Raw genomic sequence first — 12530 nt, forward strand, 5'->3', positions numbered from 1 at the left:
TGATATTCATCCACAGTTGAAGACAGATGATGTTCTGACATCAAACTTCCTCTAGAAAGGTTTGCATTGAAACCTAGAGACTTGTAGTCATTGCTGCTTGTTGAACAGCCTAGTATGACTTTCAGTTTCATGCTTACTTCAGAGAGGATTTTTTTTTTCTGTACTGGGCCTTGCAGAATATAATATTTGAATTAAAACGTTTTATAGGGGGAAAAGTTACTGTACCATTTATAATTATGATGAGAATAGGGAAGAAGGGTTGGAGCCATAATGCTGACAATGTTCAGGCAGCAACTCATCTTTGTGTCATTCAATTTTAGAGAAAAGCAGTTTACTAGTAAGAGTTGGTAATCTTAATCAGTCATTCATGGAGACAAAAGGACAAACTGCGAAGATGTTGCCTTTCTGTTTTTAGTTTAACACTGGAGCACACAATCTCAGGTTAAATCCACATCAAATAGCAATTAGGGTAGTATATGTATAGACTTAAGTTGTGTAGTTTACCCATGATATTTTTATCAAATATTTTATAGAATCATAGAATGGTTTGGGTTGGAAGGGACCTTTAGAGTCATCTAGTTCCTATCCCCTTGCTGTAGGCAGGAACATCTCCTTCCAGACCTTGGTGCTCAAAACCCCATCCAGCCTGGTCTTTCAGGGAGGGGGGGCATCCACAACCTCATTGGGCAGTTTGTTCAGTGTCTTTCCACCCTCACAGTAAAGAATTTCTTCCTGATATCTGCTCTAAATCTACACAGTTTAAAACTGTTTCCCCTTTCTGTGTTGCTACGTGTCCTTATAAAAAGTTCGCCCCAGCTTTTCTTCAGGTACTAGAAGGCTGCTAGGAAGTTTCCTCAGTCTTCCCCAGGCTGAAGAGCCTCAGTGCTCTCAGTTTGTCCTCACAGGGGAGGTGCCCCAGCCCTCTGATCATCTTTTGGCCCTCCTCTGGACCGGCTCCAACTCCATGTTCTTCTTGTGTTGGGTGCTCCAGGACTGGACACAGTCCAGGTGAATTCTCACAAGAGCAGAATAGAGTAGCAGAATCACTTCCATGAACTTATTGGTCACAGTTATCTTGATGTAACACAGCCTGTTGGGCTGCAAGCAAGTGTTGCTGGCCCATGTTGAGTCTTTCATCAATCAACGCTCCCAAATCCTTCTCCTCAGGGCTGCTCTCAAGCCATTCTTCACCCAACGTGTGTCTGTATTTCCTTTTTTTTTTTTTTTAATACATGTTTTTCCTTTGCTGTGCGTATGAAACTTGCGCTTGTTTTCTCGTGAGTTATTGTGTATTCAGCTTATGATTTTGAAAGGCCATCAGTATGCAGGAAATATGCCATACTTGTGCCTTAGAGATTCAAGCTAGAACTTACTGTTTCAAGGAAGATAATACAATTCTGTTAGTGTTTTGAGTGCAATCCTGAAGAAATGAAACAGCATTTCAGACCATTAGCCAATGGTTAATTTTGGAATTCATTAGCTGATATTGCTTGTAATGAATGAAAAAAATTAAATTAGATTTTTGCTTGAAAAAAGATAATCTTCTCACATACTTTGGTATTGCAGAGAGAATAAGACACCTCCCACATTTCACAGTACCAAAGCCTTTCATGGAATATAATTTAAAAACAGATGCCTTCCTCAGAAATAGAATATTGATATTCATATTTGAAAAGGAATTAACTCACTAATGATAGAAGGAGAAGAAAATAGAAGCAAAACTTTTTAGATGCTAGTCACAGTCTAACATGGTTGTAATTATCTTTAGGATTGTATCAAATGTGTAACTGTTGTTTTATTTTTGTAATAAGCATTTTCCATAAACACACAATAACAAATAATCTCACTATCTGCAGACATGTTTGGTGAAAATGAGCTGTGCCTTGAAAGGTATTGATTTACTTGTTACAGTTTTCAGTTTGATTAATGTTAAAATTCCAAGGAGTATATTTAATCATTACTCATAATTAGTACAGTAATAAGGCATTAGGCATATCTACACATTTACTATTAACAATTAATGTCTTATATTTCTTTCCTATCACAGGTGCAATCATAAGTTAGAACTCAGAAAAATTTTAAAGAAATATTTATTGAAGTAGACATTGGTTATAAATCTTGATAACTGGTATTCAGAGAGTTAATAATGATTTCTGTGGATTTATTCCATGGTAATGAAAGGCCATTGAGAGAAGCTACAACACAACTATAATCTCAACAATCCTTCCAGGAGCTGCAAGCTTACAGTGCTGTTGTGAGGCCAAGAATAACTCCAAGGCAAGACACCAAGTACTGTGTTCTGTGCAGGGGGGACCACATTTTACATACGACCAAACTGATATGTATTCAGACTAAATGACTGAACGCTATGTGTGCAAAGGTCACAGTAGTGTTGCTTAAAAAAAAAATCAGGCAGGAAAGGGAGAAAAATGGAAAGAGAAAAATGTGGTAAATAACAGCATAGTGAATTAGTTTGTTTGTCTGGTCCTGTGGTACCATCAGTGTTTGTATGGAGATAACTGAGTGATACTGAATTCCCAGTGTGAATACCCAACTGCATAAGTCTTGGGCAACCTCATCTGATCTCATTGCTGCATCTGCTTTAAGCAGGAGATTGGACTAGAGACCTCCCAAGGTCCTTTCCAACTGATATTAGTTTGTGCTGTGGTAGAAATATTCACTTCATCCATGCTGGCATATAGGAAGAAATCTGAGAACAGGATAATTCATTTATTTATCAGGCTTCAATGAGACCATAGTTGGACTAATTTTTCTGGTGTTGCTAATAACTCTTCAAAAATAACATTGAGGGCATGATGGAGAAAAAAGATGATGAAAAAAATTATCTGAGAAGAAAGGAAAATAAGTTGGTAAAACTGAACAAAACCAAGTTATTTTTTCAGGAAAGTTGTGATTATTCTTGGTGACAATTCTTATATTTGTTATATTGAAAAATTTATATGGCCTTATTGAAAAAAAATTATAACAGATCTAAGAAAGTCAAAGGCAACTTGAACACAGTTCTTGTTTTCTCTAGGGCAGAGATATTTAAGGTTGTTACTTTAATGTACTTGGCAAATGAAGGATGAGATGCAATGACTGAAAGCTATATTTAGAAAAATTTAAGTGGAAAATGTATCAGTTTGTTTATGGTAATATTTCGTAAGGGTGAATATTCTGACAAACAAGCTGACTTTCCTTTTCTTGTGATCGTAAAACTGAGGTGAAATATGCTTGTTTAAAAAATACTCTTCTTCGGTCAGATTGATGGATTTGGTGCAAAATATATTACATGTACCACTTGATATGAAACAAGTCACAGATGGTGATACTGGTCTAGTTTGGCCTAGGAATTGGGAGTCTCTGTAAGAATAGCTGAAAGAACTTGGTTGGAAGTGACTCTTGTGCATTTGGAAGGGCAGTGCTTATTTTTTTTCTGTGCAAACCTTGCTTTAGTTGTCTTGAGGGGGACAGGAACAACTTTCCTCTTGAGAGTTGATACCTGTGTTTTGGTATCCAGTAGTGCAGTCTGTGAGACTATTAGATAAAAGTAGTTATAATATCTTATATCTTTCTACCTGTCTGACTAAAGTAATTTGACTTCATGCAGTTTAGTTTTGTTAAATTAGCCAAAATGCAACGTCTAGATTTCTTCACTCACAATTTATGTTACATCAGATTCCATTTTATCAAGCTATTCACATAATAGACAACTGCTGGGTGAGGATGTTCTGTATTGCAAGGAGGTAGCTTCATTGTGTAAGCTGATGAACCATGATCTGTTGCTAGCATGCAAATGTGACAGACTTTTATAGGCAGCATCTGCTTCAACTATTTAGGGAAACAAAAGGAACACAAACCACCCTACAATGAAACAAAAACAAATCTTACTTGATGCAAATGTAATTTTCTTCTATGTTTAGCCATTCTAGTTGTTTTAAAATTTAGTGCTCGTGTCATGTTAACACATATATAATTAACTTAAGTTCCTAATTATAATTCCTGTATTTCTATTACTTTAAAAATATTTTTCATTCTCAGCTGAGTTATTTAAAAGTCACTTAAAAGCTTTTCTTTTTTTAAAAAACATCTTTATTTCTCACATTTGGATATTAAAGCTCTGCAGAATTTAGTATGACTTTTAAAAACTCCAGATGCAGGTAATGCTCATTTAACTCAAATATGCTGTAATGCTCTTTATGAGAGCTCTTTTTGAAGAAATCAGAATGACGGATCTCAACAGAAGTGCCACAGAAGTGACTCTTTTCAAAACGTATGCTTTTAAAAGGTCTGTATTATATTTCTGTTTACTAGATTACATCCCTTGCTATTTTCTCATTTCACCTGCCTATGGCAAATGTCAATTTTCTCTTAACCCATGCAGAATGATTTACATCAGCTCTTTTCTGTCTTCTAACCGTGTTTCATCACTACACTACTTCAAATATTATAATTATCTTTCTTCTAAAGTTACTTTCTCAAATCTATTCTCTTTGGTCCCCGAAAAGGTGGTGCTTGTGTTCATTAGTTTTCACTCCAGTTGTAATCTACTGTGATTCCTGTCATGCAGTGTTTTTTAAAAGCAGATCAAAGTTTCAACTTTGAAACAAAGCTTACTGGAAGAAGGAGTAGGACAGAAACAAATTCTATTTTCTATACAGTCGTTGTGATCAGAAGGCATATTAACTGAAAAGAGAATTCTTTTAACAGGTCTTGCACATTTCTTTATGGCTTGGCATTTAGTCAATTGCTTTACAATCTCCGTAACATTCCTCATAATGTTCCATTGGAAACATGCCACCTTCAACTAGTGTATTCCTTCCATATATATTCAGTTATGAACCCAACAGGTAGAACAATCAGAATAATATTTGTTCTTACAATGCTATGAACCAGACTAAACCAAAACCAGTAAGTTCTGAGTAAAAAAATATGAATAAAGAATAATCCTTGTTTCCAGTTGAAAATGCAGTCTGATTGTTTTTATCAACTGTTACTGAATTCCACGTTCAGTACTGGCTGTATCAATCGTATGGTAATATACTTATTTTATGGGGTCACCGTTGTGCTTATTTTTATTTTTGTGGATCCTCAACTAAAACATTCCTCTATTTGTGGAATAGAAGGATAAGAGTGTTTTCCTCTTTGAAAATAAGAGCTAAATTAATAAAACAAAGAAATAAAGAACGCAAGAAGCAAAAAATTTTCCCCAGTATATCATAGAAGCTTACTGGCAGAGATAGGCAGAACAGAAAATCTTATCTACTGATCCCTCATTCGGAATCTGAATGCTCTATTGGGATGAAAGTTATTCTTTGGTTTGATATTTTTGGGACCATACAATCACAGAGGGAAATTACCCTGGGGAAGGCTGATCTTGCTTCTTTGTAACAGCATCACCAATTTTTCCTCAACTATTTCTTTCTTTCTCTGCTTGCACTTTCCTGTTATCATATCTCAGTGGTCACTGAAAACTGCTTGTTTGAAATTATCAAAGACTTTTGCTCACATTAGCCTTCAATCCCTTTTCCTCCATTTCTTAAATTAAACAATTTATGATGTCTGTATTAGTTTTTCTCTTGATGAGCCAAAGTTTAGACAACTTTCCAAGAATGGATATGCTCCACTGGGCAGCATCCTCATGCATGAGGTATAATCAGGCTTCATGAACTGATTGGTATACAGTGGGAGTTTGAAACATGTACAGTTGAATTGCAGTTAGAAATTTACCTATGTGATTTTTACTTTCAGATTTTAAGATACTTTATTTTCTCAGACAACACTACAAGTATGCCCTGTAATTGCAGTATTTTACTATTCCAACTACAAAATTGTAGTGTCGAGACAACACCATATGTGTTTCAGCCAGGCAAAGAAGCATTACTGTCCCATTTGATTTCATTGGCAAGTGACATTTCTCCTCCATTTCAGATTCGCAGGGCCACGGTTTTAATAGAAAAGCAAAATACTATATTGCAGTCAAGATGGGAATTGATTACAAATAATAATTGCTATTGTTATTTCCTTTGTTTCAATTGCTGTTAATTTGCTGGTGCCTCTTTAGCTCTCTGAAATTTCTGTGAATAACTGAGATGATAAAACATAGACAGCATAATTGAATTATAATTATTTTGAAGCTTGACCATTGGAATGCAAAACTGTGAGTTCACCTCCATCCAAAAGTATTTCTGAAATAAAATACTTGTTTCTGTCTCACTGAAGCCAGAAAATGAATCTGAAAGCTGAAGAGTAAATGACAGGAATAAATGATGCCTTGTCAAGTCCTAAAAAAGGCTAATGAAATTGCAGCTGCCAAATCTGACTGAAATCAGTGGCCTGTGAATTGCAATGTTCAAGGGAAAAAGTCAAAGATAATCCAGATGTTCCCAAGCAGAACACTTTGCAATACTTTTTCATCCATTTTATTTCTGTCTGTATAAGCTAAAAAAAAATCCATAATTGAGATTTTCTTAAATGCATTTTCTGAAGGTTATAATTTGACCTTCAAAATGATTTAATGTGGCTAGCACATTATTTATTTCTGTATTCATTACTTTAAAGGTGACTTTTATGTACCAAGTACAATCCAAGTACAGGATTGTTCAAGTGAAGGAGGTTTCTTAGGATGTTTCTTTTGACAGGCTCTTTTATATCCTTCCTGAAGTGCTTTTCTTTTGGCAATACGTAAAATGAATCCTGAAAATCAAAAGGAGATTTGTGTGTAATTCTGAATCTGACTACTTTTTACTTTTCCCCCCCCCCTCCCCCCCCTCATTATGCTGGATGTCAAAATATTCTAAGCTGGAGACTTGTGAATAAATCTTCAGTTAAATCTCTTTAAATCTCTTAAAAGAGATTTAATCTCTGATTTTATTAAATCTCTTTAAAGAGATATTTGATATTTTATTCATTTTTGGATTTGCATTTGTTTTAGAGTTGTACCTGCTCGTTGTTAATCCACTTGTTTACTTAGAGATGGCAAAATAAATAGTCATATAAAATCATACGTGAGAGGGAGTAAGTGTGGATTTACATGTCACAGTGTGCAGAACCGTCATTCTTTTCTGAGAAAGAATGGAAAGAGATGCTCAATTTGTATTGCCCTGGGTTGGGAGCCTTTGTTACAAGAAAAGCTTTTAAAGTGTGTGGTTACCCTACAGCCTGTCCAACAATTATTATCTCAGTTATTTGTCAGTTTTACTTTCAACTCAATATAATTTTTTAAGCCTTCAAATTCCGACCAGTTTTTTGTATTATGTACAATCTATGAAATATACAGAGCATTCATTCCAGTGTGATAATATGAAACAAAACTTTCTCTGTATTTAAAAGACAGCGAAGTACTTCAGCAAGATCATCACTTTTTACAGCAATGAGACAGTAGTGTTATGTATGCTGCTTCCTCTTAACTGTTTTCTTGGTAGGTTTTAATGTTCCCAAGTTAGGTCTCAATCTTGGTTTAAAGCAGCATATTTTTGTTATAATTAAGGTATTTTAACTTTATTTCAGAAAATATGCCTTTATTCTAATAGATAATTCGTGAAGTCCTGTGATAAAAGTTATGAACTAGATAGTTACATGAGGAAAACATTCCTTTCAAGAAAAGGGAGAGGAGAGGTGAAGTAGAAAAGAAGAAACTATTTAGAAATGAATCAGTTGTGAATAAGATAAATTTGTCAGGAACATGCCTTATGTCCCATCTCCCTTCTTCCATCTTCTTTTGAAAGAATAGTTTCAAAGGCCTGCCTTCGAATACACTGAGTATTTTGTGCTGATTCTCCATTCCTGGAGGCATCTAAACTATGGTTTCTGTTAACCTTACAGAGCTGAAACCATAGCCTGCATCTGACTGAATGAACATTGGTGAAATATAACAGTGAAATTCAATCAAACCTGAGTACACTTTAATAGGAGGCAGATGAATGGGAGAGTGTTTAGGATAAGAGTTTTTCAATTAGATCAGTGGAAAATTCATATTTGTTTGAATGGTTTGTAGACTGGGAGATCCTCTGAGCCCTGTTAAGGATCCTTTTGTTATTTTCAGTGGGTTACTCAAGATGGGGATGCTTTACAGAGGTGCAACTTTAAACTAATATGAGAATTTTTCAGGTAATAATTGATGTCAAATATTCACTTACCTAAATACAATCCACTATTTATGTGTAACCTTTTATAAAGAAATCTCATTATTACACATGGTTCACTTTCTGCTTTTTACATGGCTACTTCACATAGCATTTGGAAATATGAATGGATGATTTAATTTCATTTAAATTCTGTTTACATATAATGTAGGTGACTGTCAACAGAATTATTCTTTCTAGTTGCCCTGTTTCAGTTTGCTAAAAAAAAAAAAACAAACAAAAACAACCATCACAATGTGTGTGGGGCTGTGGCTGCCAGAGCCTGTTCATGGTGACAGATGATGGAGGTTCATCTGCTGATTTCTCTATTAGAAACAGTATAGTAGGCTGATGATATAATCTCATCACTGGGGCTCTATCTTCGTTTTTGTTTGTATGGCTAAGTTTACTAAAGTAGCTTAAAAAGCAGTGTGTGTTTTTAATTTTTAAAATTTTTGACAGATTTTTTTTAAGATGAAAATATTTATTTTCTATTTGCCAGTAACAATCTAATATCTGTGATCTGTTATTAGGTTCACAGCTTACCATAAAGGACGAATAATGCTTACTGAACTGTATCATTGTCCTTATTGTGGTAAAATGGGTGATTTTGTTTTACCAGCTGTGACTTTGGTGCAAGCTGAATGACAGGGAACATGTAAAGTCCAAGTGATTAACATATTTCCAGCAGTTAACTATACTTGTGTCATTCAGAATTCAGCAGCAGGTCTTGCTTGATAAGCTTGTTCTTGTCTTCGTGTTCTAAGGAACATTGCACTTTTGCATGAGGTCTGTTGTACAGACAGAATCTTGAGTCCTTACTGAACCAAAACACCCTGTGAGAAATGGCATAACTATCACCACGGAAGGTGCTGAATATGAGGGTAGACCAGCTCCTCACAAGAACAGTACATCTGCCTGAGGAAACAGAACTGGTAGTTCTATGACTAATTTTTAATTGTAAAGCGAAAGGGTAAAGCCCAATTATACCTGCTTTTTGAAATAGTGTATCTGCTGCTCCCACTAATATATCTATTTATACCAATTTCCATCACTTATAGTAGAAAATGAGTCTGTGTTGTCCTTTAACTTATTGTATATGTGGCCAAGGTGATTGAAAGGTTGCATGCAAAGTGTTCTGATTTCATATGCAAAGGGTAGAATAAATTATGTCAGCAAATTAACAAGAAGCAGATTTTAGTCTATCTGTGAATGTATTTTGAGTATCACAGAAACATCCTCAATATTGGTAAAATTCGGTGATGTCAGAAATATAAGCTAGTGTCAAAATGGCCTTAGTTTTACCTTTGATGAGCCATAGTGATGAGACAAGTATTATGTTTCTCTGCAGTTTGGTATCTGATAACATTGAGTCATTATACTTTTTCCTCTTTTAAGTGATAGGAATAGCAGATGTTTTGATGGATTATTAATTTCGAACTGCAGAGGGATTAGTGTGCTCACAAAAAAGGCTTGAATACTTGATATACTTCAAATACGTGAATAGAGGGTTACTCTTGCATACTTAGCCTAAAAGTTGGATTTGAATTGTATGACAGGAGTGCACTTAGGAGGTGCCGTGGAAGTGCTGATATTGTCTGCCATCACCATGATGCAGAGATGCACTGTGGTGTCTTAGATAAATAGACAGTAGGGAAACTTAAATGACTGTCACGCTCCTTCCTGGAAATTATTTCTGGTTACAATGTCAGAATAGGGTAACCCTGTTTTGTACTTTTATTTTGGTAGTGTTTTCCTTCAAAGGGTACCAATATGCTTTACAGATTAGCATTAGGAATTAATTTACTGGACATGTTTGTCAGCCCAATATTTAGTGATTAAGAACAGAGAGGTCTACCAATTCTATGATTTTACACTAAAAGCAACATAGGATCTTCTGTCAACAATACAAAAGCATCAAGCTCAAGAAAACATCTGTAGAGTTACAGAATTCATGATCACATGTATGTGGCCATAACTCACAATTTGGCACAAGACATACTTGTCAGCTTCTGAGACAGTGTTCAGTGAATGCTTAGTAACTTAGTGATTCATTGGACATAACGTATTCTATGTGGTTAGAAACATTACTTCCTTCCTTAGTCATTAACCTGCAAATGAGTAAATACATTTCCTGAATAATATCTGCTCAGTTGGTCTGTTCTTCCAAACAATTCCGCTTGTTTCCATCATAACATCTGCAAATCATTTAAGTACCTGTGTTGTTTTTTCTTTTTTTGAAGAAGTTCTTTGTGAGACTGATAGTGTCTCCAAACACTTGTAAGCACCGTTGTTACCACCAATGGCAAGACTTCAAAAACAGTGTGAATAGGGAAGGCAAAACTACATGCTTTGTGAGCAGTAACTGAGCTTTTGCAAAAGCAAAATATTTTGCAGTGAAATTAAGATATAAATACTGAACAAATGTTCAGTAGACTGTATTGGTATCATTCTAAAAAGAAACACATTGTACTTCTAGGCAATACAATAAAAATTTGTACTTTTCAGAATACCAATTATCAGATTTGTTTTCCTGTCAGAGTAGTTTTCCTGCAAAATAAACACTGACAACAGACCTGGTGTTATCCTGGCCAAGAGACCCTTCAAGCTGTTTACAGAGGTCATGCATATGGATTGTGTAAGCTGATAAAAATTTTTCATTATATGGAAAGTTTTACCTTTCTTGTATAGAGTTGATTTTTTTTCATCGCACAAAGGCTGCTCTGAAAATGATTCCCACATGTAAATTTGATAAGGGGTATGCATCTCCAACATTCTGAATTTCTTCACTTCAGAAAGAAAATTGTGTTCCTTGAGTCTTCTATAAGAAAGCAGAAAAGTAATAACACACTCATCTCAGAAAACGACAGCCTGCAGTGAAATTAGATGACTGCATTTCTTTTGAATAGATATAGATGAACAAAAATGATGCTACTATGACAAACCCACATGGTATCTATCTTCTTTTCTTAAATTGATTTCTTTGAGAGTAATTGTTAAATGTAACTACTTTGAATCAGTTTTTGAAAAATTCAAGACCTCTAAGCAGGTCAACACTAATTTATGTTGCATTTATGCTGTTTGCCTTATTGCACTGTGAGATGTTTCCAAGCAGTGTCTTGCTGACAAATGCGTCCCTCGTATAAATGAGACAGTTCATGATACAGTCCAGGCTATTAGTGGGTGTTTCTGTTTTTTGAATAGATCATATGTGATTTTTTTGTCACATCGATAATATGTGATCCATGGAACTGAGCCCTCAAATGCAGCAAAAAAGTAAGTTAATAAGGATTTATAGAACAAAAGTTTGATTTTAAGACTTTTAAATAGTCTGCAATACTTACTAAAAGTTAGGTTGCTGAAGAAACCTCTGGGAGGTAATAACACAGTTTGTCATTCATGACTACTTCTTGCTATTGGCTGGTGCACTGAAATTTAGTCCACTTAAGGTGACCTATCGGCCTTACTCTGTATGTTTATGTAATTTAACTGTAATGGTCAGAAAGGAATCATATGCCGAGTAACATGGAACCCATCAGAGTTCCAGATAATGCTTGTGGAAGAGACAGTACTGCACTAAATGTCATTTTAAAAATAACATCCATTTTTAATAGCATTTACGGCATGGAGGATTTATCTCCTAAATCATCCAAACTGATGGAAATCTGGATGGAAATCTCACAAAATGTTGACAGCTTGGTATCTCTTATTACAATAACCATTAAAAAACTCACGGTCAGCATCAGTAATCTGGGGTAAAGTGCTTAAGGAGTGTGATGACTAGGTTAATCTTCCAATCTAAGTTGATCCTTACTGAGTCAGACTGAATTAAAAGGGAAATACTGCTAAGCATACTATGAGCAATACTCACTGCCAGCTTCAAAGGTATTGACATAAAAGGAGAAGGACATGAAAAGAGCAAAACTGTCAATGAAAAAGCAGCAGCAAGAAAAAATGAACAGGCATCTTCAGGACATTACATTTTCCACCTTCTTTTTAGCCCTAGTGGGCACAGTATTATTTTTGTTGAATACATCTGAGAAAATTCTTGTAAACAATAAGATTCTAAATCCCAAATCTTTGTTTTTCAGAAACCCTCCTCCTACTTTGCTGCATCCTGAAAAATGGTGCAGAGGATTCAACCATTTCATTTCACAGTGAGTATTATTTGATTTAAAATTAGCTTATTCAGAAACTCACTGTTTTTCAGATGTTGAAAGCTATTCAGTAGTTCCATCTTCTCATGTAATTTGTTTCACAGCTTCTCTGAACTCCTTAGTTAGCTTGCTTCTTGATTTCTTAATAGAGTTGGAGCATGTTTATAAATATAACTGATAACTGATTTCTTTGATGATTTTGCAGAGGAGTTTTGTGTCAAAGAGAAAGAGGGTTAGTGAAAATGGCTGC

The 12530-nt window shown here is 35.1% G+C and overlaps 1 protein-coding gene across 10 annotated transcripts in view; it reads left to right on the plus strand.

Annotated features, from left to right (window-relative positions):
* The window catches only part of MYO3B (myosin IIIB), a 193721-nt gene that overhangs the window by 53525 nt on the left and 127666 nt on the right, over positions 1 to 12530 (plus strand). For all 10 annotated transcript variants that reach the window (XR_007378568.1, XM_048953066.1, XM_048953065.1 and 7 more), the window contains one exon: positions 12215 to 12280. Coding sequence is in view for 9 of the 10 variants with exons in the window: in XM_048953066.1 (XP_048809023.1) it covers positions 12215 to 12280 (66 nt within the window). In the remaining variant the exon portion in view is untranslated. The remainder of the gene's footprint in view (positions 1 to 12214; positions 12281 to 12530) is intronic.

This window comes from Lagopus muta, chromosome 8 (assembly GCF_023343835.1).
Source record: "Lagopus muta isolate bLagMut1 chromosome 8, bLagMut1 primary, whole genome shotgun sequence".
Taxonomy (NCBI): domain Eukaryota; kingdom Metazoa; phylum Chordata; class Aves; order Galliformes; family Phasianidae; genus Lagopus; species Lagopus muta.